General features: G+C 45.6%; 1 protein-coding gene across 1 annotated transcript in view; it reads left to right on the top strand.

Annotated features, from left to right (window-relative positions):
• The first annotated feature begins 14,532 nt into the window (after positions 1–14,532).
• XPR1 (xenotropic and polytropic retrovirus receptor 1) overlaps positions 14,533–27,600 on the top strand; it is a 108,823-nt gene continuing 95,755 nt past the window's right edge. The window contains exons 1-2 of the mRNA XM_079981375.1: positions 14,533–14,828; positions 26,690–26,741. Coding sequence (XP_079837501.1) covers positions 14,760–14,828; positions 26,690–26,741 — 121 coding nt within the window. The 5' untranslated portion in view covers positions 14,533–14,759. The remainder of the gene's footprint in view (positions 14,829–26,689; positions 26,742–27,600) is intronic.

Genomic DNA, 27,600 nt, shown 5'->3' with positions numbered 1-27,600 from the left:
GTAGCTTTCCCCCTTCCTCTGATCCCTCTGTCGCTTTCTCCAGAAAAAAAAGAATAACCACAAAGTCTTTCTCGGCAGGATCAGGAGCTACGTGGGGGGCTGCGTGCATTCTCCTTGACTGGCACGAGAGTGGGTAATTGTTCAGTTGTAGCTTAAGCTTTGCTCTAGCTGTCTTTTGTTCTCTTTCAGACAGCATATCAAGTGCCTGAATGACGTCCCTCAGGATCAGGTCTTTTAAAAGATTTCTTCATCGAAAGCTTTTCACATGCTCAACGCAGAGAAGATAAAATTAACACCAGAGGTAGGTAAGGGTATGGTTCACATGTGCAAAGCCTCACCTCTCTTTTGGCAATGTGACATTTAGCCCTACACAGTGGGGACTAAGGCCCCACTGAGGGTAGGGTGGAAGACAGGAACAGTGGCGTAGCGTGGGGGGTGCAGGGGGGCTGGCCTCACCAGGCGCAACATCTGGGGGGGCATGCTCGCCGTCTCCGGAGTTGCCGAAGAGCCTCGGGCGCAGGCTGTAGCAGAGCCCCATGTCTCGCAGAACCGACGAGCTATGCGTGCGTCCGGGCTGAAGGCGTCCGGCAGGCAGCGGCTCTCAGTGCTCGCCGCGGTCCCTGCGCGTCAGGGCCATGGAGGGCGCGCCAGGCAGCCCCTCCTCACAGCCCCGCCGCTGCTGCTGCTGCAGCTGCTGGGCCATGTTGCATTTTCCTCGCCTCTCTGCCCTCCTCCTTCTTCGGGCAAGCGGCATGTTTCGGCGGCAGCACCAGCGGCAACTCGCCTCAGATCACCTGACACGGACCCGCCGCCGCCGCCGTGGCTACCTTACCATAAATACCCCAGCCCAGGCAGCAGCAAGAAGAAGCTGGCAGCGGTGGCAGGTTAGGGGTTAGGGGCGCAAATTACTTGCCTTGCCCGGGTTAGGGGGCACAAATTACTTGCCTTGCCCCGGGTTAGGGGGCGCAAATCACTTGCCTTGCCCCGGGTGCTGACAACCCACGCTACGCCGCTGGACAGGAAGACAGCCCAGCCAGAGCAAATGACAAGAAGAGTCAACTGTTTCTAGTTTAGTCCCCATCCTCTTCTCTGCAAAGTTCTACAATGGCAACACCGAGTCAGAGAAGGAGGAGGAGGCAGCTGACAGCCAGGGCCTCCCCCTGGACTGAAAGAAGGCAGTTGGGTGTGGACTGAGGTTGGTGTTGCAGTTCCCAGTAGTCCTAATGGTGCAGCCACCACTGAGCCCAGTTGCTGCTAGGCTCCTTGCAGTTCCCAATTGCCATGGGCAGTGATTCTGTAGCAGAAGACACCTTTACTGGGGGGGGGGGGGAATCAACAGGACACAGACAGTGAGGATTGGACATGTAACATCTAATTCCTTAAAAATCAGCACCGGCACACCACAGGGATGTGTGCTAAGTCCCTACATGTATTCATTGTATACATACGATTGTGTATCATCTGACCCGTCTACTGCAATTTGCAGATGACACCACCATAATGGGTTTAATAACAGGTGGAGACGAATCAGCGTATAGAGGGGAGGTCCAAAAAATATCTACATGGTGCCTAGGGAACAACTTGTACCTTAATATCAGCAAGACAAAGGAGATGGTGTTGGACTTTTGGAGGAAGAGAGGAGAACTAGCCCCACTGTACATTGGGGAGGGATGTGTGGAGAGAGTCTCTTCCTTTAAATTCCTAGGAGTTTATCTCAGCGAAGAGCTTACTTGGAAAATCAATACAACCCAGGTGGTTAAGAAAGCCCAACAGAGACTCCATCTCCTCAGAGTATTGCGAAAGAATGATGTCAATCAACATTTGATGATCTCCTTCTACCGGTCCACAATAGAAAATGTCCTTTCATACTGCATCACAGTGTGGTACACTGGTTTGACATCATCTGATAGGAAGTGCCTACAGAGGGTGGTGAATACAGCACAAGATATTATGGGCTGTCCCGTGAATCCGCTGGATGAAACAGTGGAAGAACGTTGCCTCGGAGAGTGAGGAAAATTCTCAGGGATGATTCACACCCTGGCCGGCACTTTCTTGATCTCCTGCCCTCAGGCAGAAGATATAGAAGCACCAACAAGGTAAAGAGCAGCTTCTATCCATGGGCTGTTAGGCTGCTGAATGAAAAGATAACAACAGGGCAACTGACTTCTGGGTTTGGTGGGTGTGCGTCAGTAAACGAGGGGAATTAAGACTAAGAGAACTGAGTGGGGGGTGCCCGTGTAATCTCACTGTATACAAGTTGTAGAAGTGACAATAAAGTGTTTCAATTTCAAGAGTTCCCACAAACCCAAGCTGGCCTCCTGTTGAGTGGGATGGGAAACATTCTTCTAGAGTCCCAGAGGAAGACGACTTTCCTCTGACTTTGCGGTTGAGGCAAGGAGTTCAAATTCCTCCAGCAAGCGACAGGAATCTCCACTCCTCCATTTCTCCAACTGCCTGATGTCTTTCGCTTCCTTGTAAGCAGAAACGGCAGAGGATGTACAAGGAAGCCACTCAGCAGTGCCCAAGCCAGGGCTCTGTGTCTTTAAATTCCTGTTAGCTCTTAACTGGGGGGGGGGAGGGGATTAGACACTCAACAGGGCAACTTTGCTGATTATTTAAGTGCTCAGATGCTGGTGGACATGGCTTGTCTAGGAACTCTCCGTGGTGCTGGCAGAGCTCAGCCATTCCCTGCTCTCTTGATTCAGGCCCCTGAAGCATAATATTCTGATACCTGATGACTGGTGCTCCAGCTGAGCTCCGTTTAGGTATTACTTGGCACACTCTTGGCTCTTCAGACAGCCAGTAAAAGACAACATTTCCCCCCTGTACCCAGTCAATGTTTCATTTTGGAACTCGGTACATTAAGCAGTGGGCACTTTGGTTACCACTGGCAAATGTAGGATGACCAAATGCAAAGGATAGGAAAGTTCCTTGTACTTTTTAATAATTGTATGGGAGAGGCCATTTTGGTAGTTGAAGCTGCAATTAGTAAAAAAAAAAACTCTTCTGCACAATTGCTAAAGGTGTGGTACCCCTGTCCTCCTTTGTGTCCAATCATCCTAGAACAGGCATGAGGAATCCTTGGATTCCAGATGTTTCTTGACAGCTATTTCTGTCAGCCCCAACCTGCATGGCCCATGGTCAAGGATGATGGGAGAGGCAGTGCAACACATCTGGAGGGCCAGAGATGGCAGAGCATCTGCTTCACATGCTGAAGGCCCCCTTTTCCATCCCAGTTGTTTCCAGGTTGGGCTGGGAGACAAACCTGTTTTAATTCCTGGAGAGCTGCTGCCAGATGGGCAAATAGTCCGACTCAGTATACGAGAGGGAATGGGGGCATGGCTGGGTTGGGGCCTCCCCGAGACTTGCTCTTCAGCATTTTCAGCATCAAAGAATATGAAGAAGAATTGCAGAAGGGACTTGGAAAAGACTTAAGAGCCTCGGACAGAAGATCTCCAGGTTGATGAACTATATGGAATGGACGGAAATGACCGGCAGAATCCGAGACCAGGGAGAAGAGATGGTGGTAGAAGATTGGGAAAGTCTAAAGTTTGTACATAGAAATATTGTAAAATTAATGAGTGTTTGAAAATTGTTGGAATGAAAATTTATGGCTTTAGCAGAAATGCTATAAGGAGTTAAGTATAAATAAGTATTTTAGTATTAATGGAAAAGAAGGTTAAAAATATGTTAAGACATTCATAATGATAAACATAGAGAAAGATGGAAAGGATTTGCTGAAACAAGTAGCAGAAGTGGAATACAAAAAGGGAGGTGAGAGGAAGTCGATGAAATAAGGGAATGAAAGATAGACTAATGAAATGGTATGCTATATGTTTTTTAAATTGTTGTTTTGTTTTGTTTAATTTAGTGTTAAGGTTGTGTTTTGTATTGTTTATTGTATTGTTTCTTCTTTTGTTCTTTTTTCTTGTCTGCCGTAAGTTTGAAAAGTAATAAAGATTATTTTAAAAAAAATTAGTCTGACTCAGTATAAGGGGGCTTCCAAGATTCCCTATCGTCCCTGACCTAGGCCCATAGGCAACTGCTTTTTGTGTGTATCTTTGTCTTATGAAGGTTATAGCCTGTAAAACCAGAAAATCATTGACACCTGTAGCCTTCAGCCTCTTCAAACTTGGGCTGCAACATCAAACTGCAATATGGAACCTAATTTTATTAAACATTACCTCTCTCTCTCCCTCCCCGTCTTTCTCTTTCTCTTCTCTTAAACAAAGTCAGCAAATTAAAAAATGGTGATGGGTCACCCTTGTAAAGGACACAACCCAATACAGTGGACGCTCGGGTTGCAAACGTGATCCGTGCGGGAAGCACGTTCGCAACCTGCAGCGCCGCGTCTGCGCACGCGCGGGTTGCGATTTGATGCTTCTGCGCACACGCACAGTGTGATTTAGCGTTTCTGCGCATGCACCGAAACAGGAAGTAACCTGTTCTGGTACTTCCGGGTTCCCCGTGGTGCACAACCCGAAATCACGCAACCCGAAGCGCCTGAAACCCAAGGTATGACTGTACAACTGATCATGTGTCATCAGTTGATGTCAGTCACAAATACATATGTAGCAACCTACCCCAATATTCTCTGTGTGAAAAGCAACCTTTAAAAAAAAGATAGAAAATGTGTTCTCTCCCCCCCCTCCCTGTGGACCAGCTTGTTGAAAAACTGCCCCCCCCACAGTGTGAGAGCTCTAAAAAAGTGTAATTACAGTACTTTAAAGACCTATTCTATTTATAAAGGTCTCTCCATGCATTCGACAAAACAGGTGCAAGACTCTGCAGTAGCAGGAAGCTGATTTCTGGCAGTCCCAGTTCAAATTTTAAAATGCAAATGATGCGTTTGTTGAGGAGAAAATGTTACAACTGAGGGCCACAGTGAACATAATTTACTGCTGCGGGGTAAAAAAAAGGCAATTGGGAATGTGTATGAGGGATTGACATTGTTCCAGAGGCTTTCTTTGTGTCAATCTTACATAGAAAGGTCTCCTTGAAGTATGCAAGAAAGGAGTGTCTTCTCTGTCTCTATTCTCATTTCCTAGCTTAAGGAATTATTGGGGCGCATGGCAGGAATATAAATGGAAAGAAAATGTAAATGTTGACCTACATCAGAGGAGGAGGGCAAAGCCTCAGTTGCTGCTCACACGGAGGAGGGAAAGGGGCTACATCTTGAGAGAGGAGTCATCTGCCCATGTCAATGTCAACTACTGCCCATACCTAACTGCTGACCAAAATGGCTTATCTAGCTGCTCCAATGCTCACTCAGGACTTTATGCTGGGCTTCCTCTTTCTGAGACTACCCTGCCTCCGTCTTGATGGGACAAACAACAACAGTGATGGGTGTCTGGACTGGTTAGATGTTTGTAGGTGGAACAGAAGAGGGGGAAAAGGTGATTCAGGGATATATTGTTTGGGGGTGGATAATCCTGAGAGGGTGCCTGCGTGTCTGGTTGCTGATCTATAAAGGTAAAAAGATAAAGGACCTCTGACAGTTAAGTCCAGTCGCAGGCGACTCTGGGGTTGCAGCGCTCATCTCGCTTTACAGGCCAAGGGAGCCAGCGTTTGTCCACAGACGGTTTTTCCGGGTCACGTGGCCAGCATGACTAAGCCGCTTCTGGCGAAACGCCATTTACCTTCCTGCCAGAGTGGTACCTATTTATCTACTTGCATTTTGACGTGCTTTCAAACTGCTAGGTTGGCAGGAGCAGGGACCAAGCAACAGGAGCTCACCCTGTCACATGGATTCGAACCACCAACCTTCTGATCAGCAAGACCCAAGAGGCTCAGTGGTTTAGACCACAGCGCCACCCACGTCCCATTGCTGAGCTATGGGAAGAGAAAATATACACAGGTGCATGGGTGATGATCCTGGAGAGAGAGGGTGAGGGAGGGAAGAGAGATGGATCATGGGAAGGGTGCACTGGCTGGCAAAGGGGAAATGAATTAAATGGGAATTGACAAATGAATTGGGGAGATGATTTGCCATCCCCGCAATAGTAGCTACTTTGTCGTGATGGGACGCAGGTGGCGCTGTGGTCTAAACCACTGAGCCTCTTGGGCTTACCGATCAGAAGGTCGGTGGTTTGAATCCGCGTGACAGGGTGAGCTCCCATTGCTCTGCCCCAGCTCCTGCCAACCTAGCAGTTCAAAAGCACACCAGTGCAAGTAGATAAATAAGTACTGCTGTGGCGGGAAAGTAAATGGCTGTTTTGTGGGCTCTGGTTTCTGTCACGGTGTCCCATTGCACTAGAAGTGGTTTAGTCATGCTGGCCACATGACCTGGAAAGCTGTCTGTGGACAAACGCCGGCTCCCTTGGCCTGAAGATGAGCGCCACAACGCCATAGTCGCCTTTGACTGGACTTAACTGTCCAGGGGTCCTTTACCTTTTTTACCTTAGTTGTGCTATGCATGACAGCTTCCAAATGCGCTAATGTGCCCATGACAACACACACACCCTCCACCAAATGCTTGCAACCCTGTCAAACCACACCACACAGAAGGCAAAAAGGCAGCCCGAGGATTTCAGCCTCCATGTTTTTTCTTTGTTGTTGTTGTTGTTTAGTCGTTTAGTTGTGTCCGACTCTTCGTGACCCCATGGACCAGCACGCCAGGCACTCCTGTCTTCCACTGCCTCCCGCAGTTTGGTCAAACTCATGTTGGTAGCTTCAAGAACACCGTCCAACCATCTCGTCCTCTGTCATCCCCTTCTCCTTGCGCCCCCAATCTTTCCCAACATCAGGGTCTTTTCCAGGGAGTCTTCTCTTCTCATGAGGTGGCCAAAGTATTGGAGCCTCAGCTTCACGATCTGTCCTTCCAGTGAGCACTCAGGGCTGATTTCCTTCAGAATGGATAGGTTTGATCTTCTTGCAGTCCACGGGACTCTCAAGAGTCTCCTCCAGCACCATAATTCAAAAGCATCAATTCTTCAGCAATCAGCCTTCTTTATGGTCCAGCTCTCACTACTGGGAAAACCATAGCTTTAACTATACGGACCTTTGTTGGCAAGGTGATGTCTCTGCTTTTTCTCTGCTCTTCCTTTCCATACGGTGGGGAATGGAAATGTGGGGATTGGGGCCTTTCTACTACCTGTCTGAAGGTTTCTGACATTGCACAGCACCACTGCCGATTGTGAGGCACGTCCGTTAAGGTTTCCAATATCTAAATGGAATTTGAGGCAATGTGAGATAACCTTAACCCTGGTCTTAAACTGGCAAGATTTTTTTAAAAAAACATTGAATAATGAAATAGATTTGAAATTATTTTAAAGCATGCGAGGCTCTCGCACAACTGTTATGTGGAGAGTCACAGCTTTTTGTTCCGTATACAGTGGTACCTCGGGTTACAGATGCTTCAGGTTACATACGCTTCAGGTTACAGACTCCGCTTACCCAGAAATAGTACCTTGGGTTTAGAACTTTGCTTCAGGATGAGAACAGAAATTGTGCAGCAGCCGCGGGAGGCCCCATTAGCTAAAGTGGTCTTCAGGTTAAGAACAGTTTCAGGTTAAGAATGGACCTCCGGAACGAATTAAGTTCTTTACCCGAGGTACCGCTGTACTTCTAAAACCTTCTGATTCGCAGTCTAAATGGCTAAGATGCTATCTGTGTAACTTAGCTTGGCTCCCCCTCCCCCACAATTAACTTCTGTAATGTAATGTATGAAAATGCTTTTGTGTCCTGGAAGTGGCGATAAGAATTCAGCTCTCTAAGGTCAGTACTTTTTGAACTGCTGATTCTAAAGTTTCTGTTGAAGGGCACCTAATCGCCATTCATTAAAATGTTTTCTACAAACATAATAAAAACAGATAACAGCAATGACCCAGCCTAGGAGAAGCTAATCTGCTATTGATGTTGGGTAAATCCCAAGCCAAGGGTGTTGTTTGCTCACAAATTAAAAGGAATGGAATCTCTGGCCGCGTTTTGCAAAATGTTTATGGCAATTGTGTTGTGTAGATTAATTTTGTTGCCTCTGAAGTCAATGCTTTTGTTCCAGAGACCAGTGGGAAAAAGCCAGAACAATTGCCTTTAGATAGGCAGACCCAAGCATAGCAGGTTCAAAGAATTATAGAATTGTAGACTTGGAAGGAACTCCAAAGGTCATCCAGTCCAACCCCCTGCAACGCCTCAAATGTTTTCACTTGTCTGCATTACTATTTTTTCCCTCTTGAACGCACATAAACAGAGGTTTCAAAAAGTCTAGGGGTGCATTGAAATAGTATTTTTATTTTTTAATTTTAATTGTTTTAACAATCTTTCTCTGTTGACTCTCTGCATTTTGCTTCCCTTTGCTAGGAATGCACAATGGCAAAGTCACATCATCAATTATTTTTCTCTTCTACTTGCTTTCCGTGCTTCTTTACTCACATGACAAGCTAATCTGCTATTTTTTTCTGTGAACCACCCTGAGACCTCCGGGTGTAGGGCTGTAAATAAATTCAAAGAAGAAGAAGAAAGCGTTAGACTGAGGTGGCAGAATTTTGGACTTCAGACTGAAGCTGTATGTTTGGGGAGGAGGCGAAATCATGCTTTGCCCTTAGTAAATTAGGACTTTACACGGGAAGGCCTTACTGCTGCCCCCTCCCCCTGATCTGTTATCATACTACAAGGGGTTTTGCCTTTTTTTATGTGAAGGAGCATTAAGGAATATTGCCAGCCTCTTCCCCTTTAACAAATCCTGGGAGCCCTCGCCTTTTGTGCAAAATTATACAGCCCAGGCACAGGTTGACCACCACCTTTGTGTGACCTTGCCTTGAGCTCCTTGGAAGAAAGGTGGGATAAAAAAATTAAAGTATTTTTAAATACATACATACATACATACATACATACATACTGTTTCCCTCCCTTCATCTGCCACTTTCATTCTTTCTCCCTAGCTATGTTATCATTTTGGAAATCTCAAGATGCTTGACCTTCAGAAGCTTCCTTAGCCATCCTGTTCAGGAAACACCTTGAACAGCTGAGACAGGTCTAGGAGCTGTTATGACTTGACCTTGGCATGGCACTTACAAACACAGAGCATTTAATGCAGCAGAGAAACTGGAACACTTCTTCTGAGGTCATTATTATTATTTTTATTATTACCTTGGTCACAACTGTTTTTTCCCCTGAACATCATCTTGACAAACTCTATCAACACAGAACGATTCCGGTCCGTTTGTGAAAGATTGGCAGCATGAAGAAGAGGAGTTTGGATCTGATATCCCGCTTTAGCACTACCCGAAGGAGTCTCAAAGCAGCTAATATTCTCCTTTCCCTTCCACCCCCACAACTAACACTCTGTGAGGTGAGTGGGGCTGAGAGACTTCAGAGAAGTGTGACTAGCCCAAGGTCACCCAGCAGCTGCATGTGGAGGAGCGGGGAAGCGAACCCGGTTCACCAGATTACGAGTCTACCGCTCTTAACCACTACACAACACTGGCATGGTCCTATGTACCAACCATTTCAATGGGGAGTGCTTTAGGATTTGGTGCAAAACCCCTAAATGGACAGATCTTGAAGGTATTCCACCACTGGTGACTCTACCCAGAGACATAGCACCAGGAATAGCCTGGTGGAAAACTACCCGGGCTGGCACAAGAAATTTTGGCACTTGAGTTGAACCACAAAACGATGACCCTCCTCGGCAGGGAAGGAGTGAGAGAAGACCTACAGGGATGGGTGGAGACCAGCAGTACTTCCTATCTGCCAAGAGGCCTCCAAGGAGTGCGACAAAGCTGTCGCTGCAACCACAGCAGAAGCAGTGGCGGACGATCCATTCATTGGAGGCCTGGCCTCATGGATGGGCCGCCCCTGGAAAAAGACACAAGTATTTCCCTACTGCTAGACCATGCGGGTGGCGCTGTGGTGTAAACCACTGAGCCTTGGGATTGCCGATCAGAAGGTCGGCGGTTCGAATCCACGGGGTGAGCTCCCGTTGCTCGGTCCCAGCTCCTGCCCACCTAGCAGTTCGAAAGCACGTCCAAGTGCAAGTAGATAAATAGGTACCGCTCCGGCGGGAAGGTAAACGGTGTTTCCGTGCGCTGCTCTGATTCGCCAGAAGCGGCTTAGTCCTGCTGGCCACATGACCCGGAAGCTGTCTGCAAACAAACGCTGGCTCACTCAGCCTATAGAGCGAGATGAGTGCTGCAACCCCAGAGTCATCCGCGACTGGACCTAACAGTCAGGGGTACCTTTACCTTTACCTTTAGCACAAATCAGCTGCTGGAGGGGATGAAAATGGAGTAGGGGTGGGTTTGTGTCAGGGAAGAGTGGGACTGAATCCAAAATAATGTTCTACCAGCAAAAGGCATTAAAATACCGCCCATTGAACTTAAAGGTTGACCATAAACCATTCCCCCCAATCTCTTACCAGTGTGCCCACGTAGCTGCAAAGGAGCATAGCATTTTATGATCCACTTAATCACAGCACACCCAGGGGGCGAGGCAATTGTAACTTAAGGCTACTAGCAGCCTGATCCTGTGTAGTTTACTCAAAGAAGCTTAGCCTTAAATAAGCGAGGACAGCATCGCAGCCTTCAAGAGTTTGTGGCTGAAGTGAGATATGAAATGGGGACATCTCAGCTCACATCCAGCTGTCAAGAAACACAAAACTATACACTTCTTAGCAAACAGGTTGCTGAGTGTTCCTGACGGTTAAAATCATCGTAACACTGCATATTGCTGGAGCAGGTTGCCTCCTGAGAGATTAACGGCACAATCTTAACCATGTCTATGCAGAAGTAAAGCTTCATTGAATTCAGTGTGGTTTACTGCCAGGTAAATGGGGTTAGGATTGCAGCAACCAATTCCAAGTTCAGCCTAACTAAATTAACCGAAAGGGAGAAATAGGGGTGGGTGGGTACAAACATATGGAAAACATGGGGTGGGGCAGTACTTTCTTACATGATATTGTGTAAAACTAGCTAACTCTCAAGGCTATTGATTTATTACAGTCACAATAAAAGTATACATTGCTCAGTTATATTCAATCATGCACTTATAATGTCTGCAATTTAAGAATAAGCTTATTCTTAAATGTTTTTATCGCTCATTATTATAATTAAGCCTTGCCACACCTTCTAAAAATTTGGAAGGCACAGACATGTTACATGGCTGGCATATAATTTCCACAGCGAATCGGTGGCATGCACAAAAGTGTACCGTATACATGTTTTTCAAAATCTGCAAGCATGCTGTAGCGTGGAGGGAAGCAAAACCTGTAACATATGGCAGAGTTTTGAATCGGAGTCAGAGAACCTATCGTAACATGATTCAATCCTTGCATTGTACCTGTTGGGTGGAAAATAACTGCTACTAAATCACTATGAATTGGCAGAACACAATTTACACTGGCATAACAATACCATTGTTGTGCTAGTCAGAAGCTATTCTCACCATCACATTTACAGTCATGGACTCTAAGTAGGAGGAGGAATGCTGTCGTCTGGGCAGGACCTCCATCCACACTGCCCAGGCGTGTACCCTGGAGAGGTCACTTTGGTGCAGTTTGACTTCACCCTTGGAGGCGCACTCCATTGTCTCTTGAGACAGACGGATGCCAACGAAAGCTCACTTATACACATACTTATACCCAGGGCTTTCCTCCCCGGGGAACTCTTGGGTGGGTGTCATCGCCATTCTAAGAGAAAGAGGTGAGTTCCGCCACCTCATTTTCTAGAAAAATAGCACTGCCTACATCCATATGGGTTTGTGTATGTATGTGTATATATAGGTAAAGGTAAAGGTACCCCTGCCCGTACGGGCCAGTCTTGACAGACTCTGGGGTTGTGCGCCCATCTCACTTAAGAGGCCAGGGGCCAGCGCTGTCCGGAGACACTTCCGGGTCATGTGGCCAGCGTGACATCGCTGCTCTGGCCAGAGCCAGAGCCAGAGCCGCACACGGAAACGCCGTTTACCTTCCCGCTGGTAATCGGTCCCTATTTATCTACTTGCACCCGGAGGTGCTTTCGAACTGCTAGGTTGGCAGGCGCTGGGACCGAGCAGCGGGAGCGCACCCCGCCGCAGGGATTCGAACCGCCGACCTTTCGATCGGCAAGTCCTAGGCGCTGAGGCTTTAACCCACAGCGCCACCTGCGTCCCCATGTGTATATATATGCATGTATAAATAGATATATGCATACGTGTGTGTATACATACAGGCTTTCCATACGTTAGGAAAATTCCTGACGTGTCCTGGTTTCTGGGTGTAAAAACGGTGTCGGAGGGGAAGTTTTGCCAAAATTGCAAAATGTCAAGGAAAACCCGGCTGTATGGCGACGCAATGGAAAAAGCAGTGGAAACAGCTTACAAAGCTAAAGTTTTCCCCAAATTTGTGTTTGTTCTCAAAAAAGCTCAATAATTAGGGTGGTTTCCTAGAAAAAGCTCGACAACTTTGCAGGTGTCAGGAATTCTGAAATATGGCAACCAGTGCTGGATTTATGTATAAACTAAACAAGCTATAGCTTAGGGACCCACTCTCTTGGGGGCCCCCAAAAAATTTAAAGGAAAAAAACAACACCTGGATGTACATTTCCAAAATATAAGATAAAAAACAAATAAAATAAAACCTACATACAGCAACAGTGTTTTGTGTTGCGTAGGTTCCTAAGATGTAAGTAATGGGCCTCGCCTGCTCATCTGCTCCCTAAAATATCACTATTAATATACTTCTTCTTTATTGTATTTCAGTTCAACAATTACTTTGATAAAATACATATTTTGTTATGTGCAAATGGCTTTAGATACCTATTAGGTCCATAGATTACCATATAGCATACTGTATATTTAACACAAAAAAGCAGTGACAATTTGTTGTTGACAAAGGACAGCTGGACATATAAAGGGCCCCATTACTTTCAGTAGCTTAGGGCAGGGGTAGGCAACCTAAGGCCCGGGGGCCAGATCCAGCCCAATCCCCTTCTCAATCCGGCCCGCGGACAGTCCAGGAAATCAGCTTGTTTCTACATGAGTAGAATGTGTCCTTTTATTTAAAATGCATCTCTGGGTTATTTGTGGGGCAAAGGAATTCGTTCATTTTCTCCCCCTTCAAAATACAGTCCCGGCCCCCCACATGGTCTGAGGGACAGTGGACTGACCCACGGCTGAAAAAGGTTGCTGACCCCTGGCTTAGGGCCTCATCAAACCTAAATCAAACCCTGCTGGCAACCCTATTACATACACACACACATACACTTTTGAGGAGGTCACTCAGCCATTGCTCTGTCCTTTCTTTTAGCAGATCCAAGATGACCAGGTAACAGCAAAAACTGCAAGGTTTTCAGCAGGGGCAATGAGAACACCCCCCATTATTTGATAAGTGATGTCAGCCTCCAAAATGTATTTTCTGTAGTCAAGTTTTTTTTTTTTACCTCTATCTACCTTTTCTGTTCTTTTATTGCTATGGCTAGTGGCAGTGGCGTAGCGTGGGGGGGGGTGCAGGGGGGGGGGCGGCCGCACCGGGCGCAACATCTGGGGGTTAGGGTTAGGGGGCGCAAATCCATGGGTTAAAGTAAAGGTAAAGGTACCCCTGCCCGTACGGGCCAGTCTTGACAGACTCTGGGGTTGTGTGCCCATCTCACTCAAGAGGCCAGGGGCCAGCGCTGTCCGGAGACACTTCCGGGTCACGTGGCCAGCGTGACATTGCTGCTCTGGCGAGCCAGAGCCGCACACGGAAACGCCGTTTACCTTCCCGCTGGTAAGCGGTCCCTATTTATCTACTTGCACCCGGAGGTGCTTTCGAACTGCTAGGTTGGCAGGCGCTGGGACCGAGCAGCGGGAGCGCACCCCGCCGCAGGGATTCGAACCGCCAACCTTTCGATCGGCAAGCCCTAGGCGCTGATGCTTTAACCCACAGCGCCACCTGCGTCCCACGGGTTAGGGGGCACAAATTACTTGCCTTGCCCCGGGTGCTGACAACCCACGCTACGCCACTGGCTAGTGGCTGATTCTCTCTCTCTATATGTATATTACATATACACGCGCACACATTTATACATACATGCCGGTATGTACATACCCCCCCCCCTCCCCTTGCATTAAAACACCATTGACGAATTGCAGCGCGTTGGGGAAGGGAGCGCCAAAGGGCTGCAGCCCTTGCTAAACAGACGCTCCCCGCAAGCTGCAAAATCCCAGTCCTTCCACCGCAGCGGAACCTCGCGGGGGGGAAAGGGGCGTGTCCCTCTCTCGGCGGCGGCGGCGACGAAGGGGCGTGTCGCTTTGGCAGGGGTGGGTGGGGAGAGTGTCGACCCCGCCCCCTTCCCTTAGGGTGGGGAGAGTGTCGACCCCGCCCCCTTCCCTTAGGGTGGGGCGCGCGCGCGCACAGGCTGGGGAGGAGCGGTGGGCGTGGCCCACAGCGGAGCCCTTTCCCCCCTTCTCTCTCGGGGGGCGGTTACCTAGGCGATGACGTCATCCCCGGCCTAGGGATGGGGAGGCGGGCTCAGCGGGGCGGAGAGGCAAAATGGCGGCGGCGGCGGCGGCGGGCGCCGCTACTGCCTCAGGGGCGCCGGAGGAGGCTGCGGGGCCGCGGCGGGCGGCGGCGGTGGCGGCGGCGGCGCTGAGGAGACCCTGAGCGAGGCGGGGACGAGCGGCGGCGCGCTTTAGTGCCTGTGGGCTGCTGCTGCTGCCGGGAAGGGCGGCGCGCGTGTGCCTGTCTGAGGGGTCTCATGTGCGGCGGCGGCGGCGGCGGCGGTGGTCCTTCGCCCTCAGGAGGAGGAGGAGAAAGAGGCGCCTCATCCCGGCGCTGCGTCCGCTGAGCCGGCTCCCCAGGCGGCAGGATGAAGTTCGCCGAGCACCTTTCCGCGCACATCACCCCGGAGTGGAGGAAGCAGTACATCCAGTATGAGGTAAGCGGCTGCTGCTGCCGCCCTTGGGAGGGTCGAGGGGGGTCGGGGTCGGGGTGGGGGTGGGGAGACGCAGCCAAACCGGGGTGGGGGGGGAATGGATGGCTTTGAGGGGTCTGTGTGTGGTTGTGAGGGAGGGGTGGGCGCAGAGCGGTGTTTAGGGCTTCGGAGGAGGCGTGGAGGAAAAACAAGGGGTCTTTGTGGTTGGGGGGGTGGGGTGGGGGTGGGGAGAGAAGTCACCCCGGGCGGGGAATGGGTTAGGATATGGCTTAGGATATGGGTGCGCAAGGCTGGAAAGTATGGGTGGGTGTGAGCAAACAGGAGAGGCGAAAGCGCTTTTGTTTTCGAAGGGGGGGGGGAAATAAACAGCTCCCCATTTATCTTCCCCATCCCCAATTCTAGGATATCTGCGGGTGCTCAGGTGCGCCCCAAGCGCAAAACTCCGCCCCCCCGCCCCCCCCTTGGTGCGCCGCATTCTCTGCCCCCCCCCCCCGACTTGGCTCGGGTCCCTCCCATCTCGCGCGCGCCAGCCAAGGTGGTGGTGCAGCTGCAGCTTCGACCTCCTCACCTGCCTCGTTGCATTTAGTCTCTCCTTCCACGGATTTCCTGAAAGCGCGCATATATTATATATACTCTCTTTTTTCCCCCCTTACCCCCATGGCAATCCGCTTCGGGAAACTAGCCGTGGGGAAGGAGCAAGCAGGAGCCCAAGCAGCCTCCCTCCTCCTTTGTTGAAGGGTGCAAGGCTGGTCTCCTCCGCCACTGCAATTTTATTATTTTTTCATGGCTGCAAAGCCCCTGTATCAGTGCTGTGATAGAACATTGCTGGGTTGCGGCTAGAGAGGAACTGTAAAGGTTATCTGGGAAGGAAGCTAGGTGGCACCCTATCCCAGGGTTATCAATACCCTCCAATTCTGTCACTTGGAATTTTCCATATCAATTGTTTGTAACTGTCCTTGATCAGATGCCCGAGTTGCTACATACCAATGGCCTAGTGCTGCTTAACCACGTTTTGAGAATCTGCCTGTGTTGGGCTTGAGGGCAGTGTGTGTGAGGATCTGAGTGTGAGCTGCCCTTGTGGGTGTGGTGATTCCTGGAACTGGTTCAAGGAGACTGGTTGCCAGGCCCATAGCATCAAACTAGATACATGAAGGCCTGCAAAAAGACAATCCCTCCCTCCCCTCTTTTCTGGACCCTCTCATCTCTACTCATATTTCTTTGAGGTTTGGCTTTAATGTCTATAGTTTACCTCAAAGATTTTATCTTCCTTCTGTCAGTACCTTCTGTTGCAGTTTCGATTATTCATTGTGTTTTATCCCTTTGAGGCTTTCTCTAATAATGCAACACCTTTCCATTTGCCATATCTGTGGCATGGATTTTCTCCAAAAAGTAATCAACTGTACAAGCCAAGCATGTATCCAACCTAGAGCCCTCATGCTAGCCCTTGTTTTTGTGAGTCTCAGCCGCTCTGTCTTTTGTGGTTTTTATTTGGGTTAGGCAGTTTTCGGGAATTTAGAAAATATATCTGGGCATTTCTTCCTACAGTTTCCATTGTTTGTGTGTGTATTGACTTCAAGTCCGTATAAGGAATATAGTATAAGCATGAATGCAAGTATTTCAAGAGGGAATTGACCACATATTTAGTCAGGTGTTTCAGCTCACCACACACACACACACACACACACACAGGCATATATATATATATATATAAGGTCACATGTAATTATTTAGTTACCCTTTTGAAATTTGTTCTTGTTTCTTGTTTGCTTAGGGGGAAATAATAGCTTCACAAAATGCCTGATAAGCTTTAAAGAGCATGTTCTTAGTGAGTTTGCCATACAAAGACTTGGGTTTTAGCAAGAGCTTAGATTCTCTTGGATTGTCTGCTATCCTGTCATTTTCACTTGGATTCTCAAGAAGATAACCATGTACATGTAGTCTCCAAATCAACCTATGATTTTCACTGACATTGGAATTTGAGGAAGGGCAAGTGGCTGTTAAAGCAATCTTTGTTAAAGGACAGCACTGAAGCTTTGGGCGTAACATCTCAAATTTAGATGCATGGAGAAATTAGTAGGAAAACATACAGATTGCATTCACCCCTACAAGTAAACAAGGATGAGAGACCTTTTTATTTTATGTAGTCTCCGTAAGTGTGAAAAGCAGCTCAAGGGCTGTGAGAACTTTATTTCAAATGGTCTTTTAGATGGCCTGAAATGCTCAGTCAGTTGACTTTTGCCTAATGCATAAGTAGCTTTTCAGCACCACTGTCAGTTCTCTGCATGCAACAGCTTGGAATTATATTCAGTCCGGTAGACACTGAGCAAAATGCGTTAATGTAGTTTTCCAATAGCTCCTCCTAAAAATGAAGTAATGAAGAATATTGCTACTTAAGTGTTGAGACTAAATAGGTTTGGCATATTCATAACAGTGCTACTATTAGAGGGGATTATACATACAATGGTATGTATTTTTCAAAACACTATTTTTCTGTTAAGTGTTTAATAAACTCCGGCTGTTACAGCAGATGCCATTATGTCCATGTGTTTGCCCCCACCCTGGTTGAGGTTTGTAGAGGGTGCATCAGGGAGACAATAACTTTCAGGAGGCTGGAATTGGTCTAGGAATTGCCAGCTGTGATCCTGCTTTGGAGTTTTATGGGGACATGGATTCTGTAAGGATCTTGATGGCAAACTATGTCTTTATTTGTACCTTATTCATGTTAATATGTCTACGCAGATTCTTCAGCTTAAGCAAAACTCAGATAACCTTATCTATTTGTCAAGGACAACTTAGAAAAAGCTATTTTTTATTTTAATTTTTTTCAGAAGTTCTTACACACACACACAAAATAAATCACATTAGATAGGGCATAGTGGAAATAATAGGGATTCAGGTGGCTCTGTGGTTTAACAGGGCTTGCCGATCAGAAGGTGGGTGGTTCGAATCCCCGCGATTGGGTGAGCTCCCATTGCTCAGCATGTCTCGAAATCATGTCAAAAGTGCAAGCAGATACATAGGTACTGCTCCGGCGGGAAGGTAAATGGCTGTGCGCTGGCCACATAATGCGGAAGCTGTACACCAGCTCCCTCCGCCAATAAAGCAAGATGAGCGCTGCAACCCCAGAGTCGTTTGTGACTGGACCTGATGGTCAGGGGTCACTTTACCTAGTGGAAATAATAGGACTATCTGTCCCAAATTAGAAGCTTGTTTTACATCAAAAGTTGTTCATAGGAAGAAGAAACTAAACATAGGTCTTTTGCTGGTCACCTCAAGTTTATGAAACCATAGCTCCTCCTAAAAAGGCGTTGGTATAATTTGTGGTTATAGTGTAGCATGAACAACTGGGTTCAAATACCTATTTAGCGCAAAGCTTAGAGGCAGAACTTGGGCTGGTAGCGCATGTTTGGCTTAACCTATCTCACAGGGTTGTTAGGATAAAAAGGGAGGACTATCCCTGGAGCCCTGATCAAATTCTAGAAAGGATGGGCTAAAAAACTCTGCTGCTGCAACTTGTTTTACACTCCCATTCATGCTTACGTAACCCAGTTGTTGTTCCAAGGAAAGCTGGTTTCTGTGACTTGCTATACATTAAGCAAAATTTGTCTAGCATCTCCGGTCTTTTGCATAATTTTGTTTTTATTAGTCATGGGAAGGAACAAGGAGTTTATGCCTTGGCATAGAAGTGATAATTGCCTACAATAGACAAGCCAGTGCTGCCTCAGGCTACTGAGTCTTCACCAGGCATTGCATGTTCATGCTTCAAACATACCTCAGTCAGCAACAAGGTGCTGATTTAAACATTAAAGCTCTAGAGAAGCAGCTTCATAACCAGTGCGAAGTTCCATATTTTTTCTGTGCTCGTGCTGCATCGTCATGCACATTCTAATCTAACCTAAGCCCTGAATACCTCCAGAACAGATTAATATTAATAATATTTGTGAATGTATTGAAGAAGATGCAAACAATTTTAGCTGTAAAGTAGCCCACTGCAGGAACAGATGGGGGATGACCAGGTTCTAAAAATCAGTACCATTTGAGAAAGCTCTGCTAGGCAGCATCTTAATAGCATGATGTTGTTGGACCCCTGCCATCAACACTGACATGCCACAGAGTTTCCACCCTGAGAGCTGATACAGCACCGTGGCTGGAAGACTAGTTGCGAACTGTCTGATTTGGACTTTGCCTCTGCCATGAACTTGTTAGTGGCTTTCAGCAAACTCAGTCTGTTTAGTCTCTGCTCTGCAAACCCCATCTCATAAGGTTGTTATCACAAATGTCCAGTTCTTTTTTAATACTGTTTACTGCTTGTGAGATTCAGCTTGAGTTCTTTATCTACTTTATAGCCATCTTGCTTGCAGCTTCAAGGCATGCAATTCCCTAACCTGGGTCTGTTATTAAAGTGTTTAAAAAGTTGGGAGGTCCAGTTATGGATCTGTGGCATGATGGAGGGTTTGACCTTTACTATTCTTTTTTTGTGGGCTAGTTACTTGGCACTGTTAATTGTTTTAACCCCCATCAGCCAGTGCCAGTGGCCTGAAATGATGGGAGTCATAGTCTATAATATCTGGAGGGCACACATTGGATACCTGGTCTACTCCCACTCTAGTGCCTAATGGATGGTCTCAAGTCTGGTGACTGGAACGCTGTCCCCCAGCTTTTGGTTCTGGAGGGATTTCAATATCTGTCAAGGCTGTCTTGTCCGGTTTGGCTCAGGATGTCCACCATGACAACTGTGGAATTGTCCCAATATGGTTTTGGCCCAGCACATTTTGCAGGATTTCAGCCAAGTCCTTCATAGTGAGGCTTTATTAATCGGTGTTGCATTGTGGCATGGCTTAATTGTGTCACAAAAAGGCTTGTTTCAAATATCCTTTACACTTTATTGCTGAATGTAGAGCAGATGCATACAGTTAACAAAATTATTATTTTCTCTAATGCGGGTCACCAATGTTTTGAGGCCAGTGGGCACTTCTGGAATTTTGAGGAAATGTTGAGGGTGCTAGTTGCAAAATGACTGATGGGGGGTGTGTGTAGCATAATGGCTTCCACTTCTTAAAGGGATGAAGAACCAACAGGACCACAAAATTCTGAGGGTGTGGCCTCTGTGAGGTATCCTGTGGAAAAAGGCACCTACATCAGCCAGAGCCACACTTGCTCACAAAGAAGCTCTTTGCACCTCTTAACTGTTCAGAATAGATGGGAGCATGGGCATCCGATCCTGGCATCTGGTAGGGGCATACTGAGATGCTGAACAATTGATGACAGGTATGTGGCAGGAAGAGCAAACTGCTCCTCCTGTATTGTGGATTTTTGAGAGTTTTCTGACACCTTTTGTGGGCCCCACAGTGAGTGCTGGTGGGCACACTGACACCTGAGCATCATGTTTGTGATCCCTGCTCTATAATCTGCTGGCACATCAGATGGGAGTGGATTTAGTCACTTTTGCAATCAATGAACACAATAGATTATTCATATACATATGTTTCATTTTCTCAGCCTATACTTTGTTAGAACGGAACATGACTGATACACTGCTCTTCTTCATGATATTGTAGAAAAGACATTTATCTTGATTGACTCCATATGGAGGCAGTAGTCTGTAGAAGAGGAGACAGAAGGTTTCATGAATGCGTTGGCTTATTTTGATTTAAGAATGAAGAGTTGAAAAGGAGACAACTCATTCTCACAAATTACAATTTTTATACTGACTCTTTATTGCCACCCCTACACTTAATTCGAACTCATCAGTATTTGATTCTATGCCTGTACGTTATGTGGTGAATTCTGAATGCCAAGTTAGGGTGTCTTTTTGCCAAATCTGTAGCTCGGTTTGTTAAATCTGAGTTACAGGACTAATTTGAGGTGTGATGTGTACTGAACCTTTAAAGGAAATGCTTCGAATGTGTGTGAAAATATGCATAGTGTCAAACATGGAAAATTTGTATGATGTCTAAGTACCTGTTTTATTTAAAATTGTAGAAGTGTAGAATTTGCACAGTGTAAATAACAAGGAAGCCAGACTGTACAATAATTTAACTAAAGTGACAAATTGTTTGATTTTGAAGGGTCATTGTAGATTTTGCAATGTCAAAAGGACACATGAAAAACACTAAAGCATTGAAATAGCATCCCAACTAATATTTGCTGCACTGCCTTGTCCTGTGCAGACAGCTGGTGGGATAACTTTTTTTTAAGTAGCTGTGAATGCAAATTCAATTCTAGGGGATTTGCCTGACAGTTTCTTGAGCATTAGCTTGCTGAGGTCCAAAAACCAGATGATGTGCTAATGGATCCAATGCCTTGGGCTGTATTTTGTCACTTTTTCTGTTCTCTCCATTTGAAAGGAGAGTGCTGTTTCCATTTCTTCTTCTATCCCATTTTGAGGTGTACACCCCTCTCTCTTTTCATGCACTTCAGCTTAACTCGTGAACTTTGCACTCCTCTTGATTACATTATATCTTTCAGACTTGATAATTTTTTCCACAAATTTTGACAAGAGTTGCTGTCGAGGAGTGTGAAGCAGTAGTAGAGGGTGAGGAAATAGGAAGTGATAAGGAACAGGGACTGCAGGTGGTCCTTTGCTTTGACTAATGTATTTCTCATTAGCATCCTCCTGCCTTGAGCCCCATTTTCTAAACCTATAGCAGATAATGCCAATGATTTCAAAATTTCTCTTAAGTAAAGGCTAGAGGCTAGATTTTTTGTGATAATGATGATAATTCTGTACAACATGTTCTCCATTTTCCATAAGTTAAGTAAGAAAATGTAAGTAAGTAAGGAAATGGTGCAAATAATACTAAATATGCTTTTTAGAACAATCTTGCATTGTAGATGGTTGGGTTAGATGGCCTTTCCAACTCTACAATTCTATGAAATTCTGTGATTCTATTGACTGATCAAGGGACGCAGGTGGCGCTGTGGGTTAAAGCCTCAGCGCCTAGGACTTGCCGATCGAAAGGTCGGCGGTTCGAATCCGTGCGGCGGGGTGCGCTCCCGCTGCTCGGTCCCAGCGCCTGCCAACCTAGCAGTTCGAAAGCACCTCCGGGTGCAAGTAGATAAATAGGGACCGCTTACCAGCGGGAAGGTAAACGGCGTTTCCGTGTGCGGCTCTGGCTCGCCAGAGCAGCGATGTCATGCTGGCCACGTGACCCGGAAGTGTCTCCGGACAGCGCTGGCCCCTGGCCTCTTAAGTGAGATGGGCGCACAACCCCAGAGTCTGTCAAGACTGGCCCGTACGGGCAGGGGTACCTTTACCTTTACTATTGACTGATCAGTGCAGTTCTCAGGATGAGCAATGCAAGTGCAATGTTAGTTGGAGCTTAGCAGTGTGAATTACTATTACAAGGTGTGAAGCTTGGAGTGCTAAATAAAAAAAAATCTTGTTATGCTGTGGACTGCAGCTCCAACTCTCTTTTTCCTCCTTCCTTAATTTCTCTAGAGGTCTGTCTGACTTGATAAAGTAAGGCAAGGAAAAAGAGGCGGTGGAGCATTGGGGATAACATGTCTACAAGTGAGGAAATTAAGCAGTTGGTTGGTTCCTGGGGTTACTTTGTGTGTGTGTGTGTGTGTGTGTGTGTGTGTGTGTAATGCTGCATTATCCTTGAAATAAAATGTTGGGAAGCAGTTAATACATAAATCAGGAAACTGATTTGGGGAATGAACTTAATGGTGTTCATCTGCTAAACTTTTCAGATAGAGATGATGTTCCCTCATTACTCTTTAACAAAGAAATGGCTTTTCATATCTACTTTGCAAAATTACAAACTTTAGTTGACAGGGTGTGCACCAACCACAAAATTCTGTTTGGATTCCAACTGGGTGCTTCAGAAAACAGACCAGTTCAGTCTCAAGCACTTTGGAGGTGATCTGATTTGGAAAAACAAATCTATTACCGGTAGGGCTGGGAGATAGCTGGTTTTCAACATCATGATATATTGCCAGCTAAACATCGCCATATACCAATATATCAAGATATCTGAAATAAGGATGGAGCTATAGAGAGGAATTGGCTGGCTTCATGGTTTTTCCTGCGTTGAGATTTTTCCAGTGGCTGCTCTTGTGATTCGCTAACCCCTTACAGGAGGCAGGGGAGAGCTGAGACCGCAGAGTTAATATTGGTGCAGGAATTGAGAGAAGCGTTGGTTGGCTTCATGTTTTTCCCCACATTGTGATTTTTGCATAGCACACAAACATACACACATACATTGTGATTCGCAATATATTGCTAGATCAAAAATTCATGAAATGGACTTTGAACCAGTTTGGGATGATATATTGCCCAGCCCTACCTGTCAGTTACACAAGAGCTATTCCTTCCTCTTTCCCCCATTCTGGAGTCTTCCCTTGCTTAGGGAGCAATGTTTCTTTTTGCAGACGCACTTCACAGTCTGAATGCCCAAAGTGCCACCAGTGAGAAATTGCTTGGTCTCTGACAAGTCCTGAATCTGTTCAGAGCAGCCTGCTTAGGTTATTGATTTTGGATTTTTTCCAAATCTAATGCACATATTTAGTTAGCAGTTTTTAATATCTATTTTGCCACTACTGTTTGTGTCTCTTTAATTGTAGCTTCTGGCCTATCATTACTTTCTTCTTGGGATCAGAGTTTAGGTAAAGACTCTAAAGTTGGATTTGTCAGACTAAAGTCCATAGTCCTACAGTGTTTACAAGTAATCAAGACTAATTCTCCAGCAGTTTCAGTAGCATGAATCTGGTTGATTTAAATCGCCAAGGGGTAAAAAAATAAATTCCACACACTAAAATAATTCCTAAACATTCAGGTTGCTATAATGATAGAAACATAGTGACAATGCAGTTCTAACTCTGAGCCAATTGTAGAGATCAGGTAGTTGCTAAGCATAATAGACATAGAAAGTCACCCAGATGGCTTAGTGGATAAAACCCATGGAGACCTGCCAGTCCTTGGCTCCCAGTGCCCAGCTATAATATAAGCACATGGGTTAATGTGCAGTGACGACAGGCAAGGATGTTTTCCCCAGCTATGTTACAAAGAGAAGTAGCGTAAAAGCAGCTGTTTGTACGAATATAATCAGTTCAGTTTTACATGTTTGCATTAAGTTGATATTTCATTTAAAGCCAGGTTATCTCAAAGGGATGCCAATGATAACTGAAATGTGTTTTTTTAATCTCATTTTTAATAGTTCAAGGAATTAACAATTTTTATCCCTTATGGTGGGAACTCAGTGACTTAACCATACAGTGGTACCTCTGGTTAAGAACTTAATTCGTTCTGGAGGTCTGTTCTTAACCTGAAACCGTTCTTAAGCTGAAGTACCACTTTAGCTAATGGGTCCTGCCGCTGTCGCGCAATTTCTGTTCTCATCCTGAAGCAAAGTTTTTAACCCGAGGTACTATTTTTGGGTTAGCGGAGTCTGTAACCTGAGACGTCTGTAACCTGAAGGCTCTGTAACCCGAGGTACCACTGTACTTGGAACTGATGCAGTTCCAACCATCTCATCACCCACTGTTCCTTTTTTTGATTACCATTCTGTTGGCTACACCTGCCTTTTATTTTAACAACTCACCTGGTACATATGGGTGACCAGTAATTCCATGCTGGTGAGCAAGGTGTTGGAGGGATGGACTTTTCCAGTGCTTTTATGTCAGACTGCATGATTTCAAAAGCTAGCCACGGAGGAAGGAAAGTTTCTTTTTTCTTCAGTAAAACACATTAAAAACTTTCCCTCTCCATAACCAGCATGGGAATGCAATTAAATGTTGTTGTTGTTGTTGTTGTTGTTGTTGTTAGCAGAAGAGTAACTTTTGCAGGCATATTGACAAGGCAGCCAACTTTGCAACAATGAATATACTTTTAAATCAGGTAAACAAGATTAAAGGGTCGGATGACTCTATGTATTGTGATATGTGTGGCATTTTTCCTATGCAGAATTAAGAGTGCTTAAGCCTTTTGAAATTGATAGACTTAATTGCATGTAAGCCTAAGTGCATTGGGTCAAGCAGAGCAGCATGAGGTTGGAAGGGTAGATCTGTGAAAATGGAACTTTTTGGAATGTGGTATTAAGAGTTAACTCCAGAAGACGTTTGTGCCTTTTGGCGTTGCGAGGGCAGGAAAGGATTTTTTATAATAGAGCTGTTGCTTGCCCATCACTCCTTTACAAGCATATACTGCTGTAAGAAGCCAGTGAAATTGAGTGTATTGCCTATGTGTTTGGCAAAGAGTGGAGGTGACCAGAAAGTAACAGGATTTGTAGATTTTGTTGCAGTTGCTGTACTTCTAGTAATTTTCTGAGTTCTGTATATGAATTAATGCTGTCATGCTTAAATTGTTGTGAAGAGACTTCAATGTCTCTTCTGAAATAGCATGGGTTCTGTGTAGGTTTGCTCAAAAGTAAGCTCCAGTGAATTCACCAAGCTTGTTCTATGCTAAGCCTGTGTGAAGTTGCAGCCTAAACTTGCATGAAAAGAAACATGGCAGAAGTTTTGCAGGGAATCTGTCATTGGGGATAAAATGTGCTGGTTATTTTTCTTCTTTCAGCTCCCTGCTGAAAATGGGGTTTGCAGGCACCATCAGTCAACTTGGTTATCATACTTTCAAAGTCCTGTGTGGTTTCAAACTGTATCAGCTAAAGTCATGGTGATATCAGGTGATAGGAAGCTCTGCTGAACAGTCAGAATTGCCTACATGGGTTATGGGACCTAAGCACCCACCTGCTGGCTGGGAAGGGTTCCCCACACCTGACCCATTTTTTAATATTTAATTTTACTTGTATTTAGTAAACAAAGCTAAAAACTTTGAAGTTTTCAAGCTTGCCCAATAAATAACGCATAAATTTTATACATGTGTATATTGTCTGCCTTTCATAGAAAGCCCTTTTGGCTGAAATACATTGGGCTGTCAATAAACATAATCATTCTGAGACGTAATCTTTTTTTTAATGTTTCATTTGGATGCTTTCTGATGGGTTTGTGTGTGTGTTTCTTAGTTTATGTTGAATGTCTGAGTACAGTGAAGAAGTTAAAGGGCATACCGAGTTTTACATGTTAAACAGATTATGGCAATGAGACCTCAGCTATTCAGGATCTAGGTTGCATATGATTTAAAAGCTAATGTTTACATAGGTTAGCCTTACTTTTAATGCAGGCACCTCTGATCATCTTGAGGCTTCACACCCAAAGTTGGTACCATGTTTCTGGAAATGCCCAAAGCCAAGCTTGTTGAGCACTTAAGCATGCATGGGATCTGCTTTCCTTGCATGCAGTTGTTGCATCCTGGGGAGCAATAGACAAACTGTAAGCTTTGCAAAAACAACAGTGTGTTGTAATTAGAAAGCCTGGACTTTAACCAAATAGCTCAGCTATGAAAGACATGACTGCAGCACAGTTGTCTTGTAAACTGGATTGAATTGATCTCTATTGTAACACGATGAAATTCTGCCAGGAAATAAGTGACCTTACTGATTTTAATAATAATATCTTGACTTTCTGTTCAAAAGCTACATTATTGCAGTGCTGCATAATGCTAATATAATCTGAGATAATCCCCTTTTGCTATATTCCAACTAATCCGGAGGCAATCTGTTAAACACTTACTTGAATAACACTACTTATAAAATGGAGAATCTTAGAAGCCTAGCAGCTTCCTTGCTCTATAAGTTTATGCAGCAAGTTGTTGCCTGTACTACATATTTTTGGTAAACGTGCGGTATTTATTTAATTTTTTATACTACAAAAAAGTGTAATGAAATAAAAGTTCACATTCCATGTCAGCCTGGAGGCATAAAATGACTTTCATTGCTACTTGATTTTAGATAGATTGATCAAAGTGATTGAATGTGTTTGTGCTTACAGATTTAACTCTTCCTCCCTCTCTTTTTTTGGGGCAGGCTTTCAAGGAGATGCTGTATGCAGCTCAGGACCAGGCCCCTTCTATAGAAGGTAAGTGAGCTAATTCTTCCCTTAGCATTTGGAATTGGAGCCCCCGTACATCACATTTTTGAACAAAGCTGTTTCAAAGTGGCTGCATAATAAGTCAGAAGCTAAAATACATCTATGTTCTTGCATAATCTTAAAATTTCTATCATCTTCCCGTTTTGTTTTCAAAATCCAATTCAGTCTGATTATTGCTCATTTGCGTAGGGAAAAAGTGGGGGGAGGGGGAAGAGTTGCCAAGAGTAAAAATGAAGAAAGGGAGGTAGTTAGAGCTCTATGTGATCACTGAATAGTAGTCAAAACTTTCCAGGAAAACTTCTCCTATTTTCATTTGGAAGTGTATTAGATATGCTGTTTCACAACCTGGGCATGCTTCTAGCCACTCTGCAATCATTGGAAAGCCTAGGATTTCTATTTTGATAGAATGAGTGTAGTCACTCAATTCCTCCCTCCAAAAAAAAAATGTTGAGTCCAAATTATTATGAGGTAGCACACGATTAATTTTGGCACCCCCATTGCAGTAATGTGTATCTGTAGATCAGGGTTGGATAACCTCTGGTTTGGGGGCAGAATATGGACCTCAAGACTGCACTATCCAGCTCCTGGAACTTCACCCCAGAGAGGTGTATGAGGGTAAAATATACATCTATTGCTCTGGTCACTTTTGCTTCTGTCTCCGCTCACCACTGGCATAGCAAACTGAGGTTCTGCCCCCAACAAAAGGTCTGCCCCCCCTCCCCAAATCCTAGCTAGACCCATGCAGAGTAAGTTGAGTGGGTCATTGTTGAACTGGCAAAAGGTATGAACTGGTAACAGGTATCGGGTGTGGGAATTCTGGGTCTCATACCGTTCTGCATCTTCATGA

Source organism: Podarcis cretensis (genome assembly GCF_951804945.1).
Source record: "Podarcis cretensis genome assembly, chromosome: 6".
NCBI classification, from domain to species: domain Eukaryota; kingdom Metazoa; phylum Chordata; class Lepidosauria; order Squamata; family Lacertidae; genus Podarcis; species Podarcis cretensis.
The sequence above is the reverse complement of the archived record's forward strand: the minus strand, read 5'-3'. Positions and strand labels throughout refer to the sequence as shown.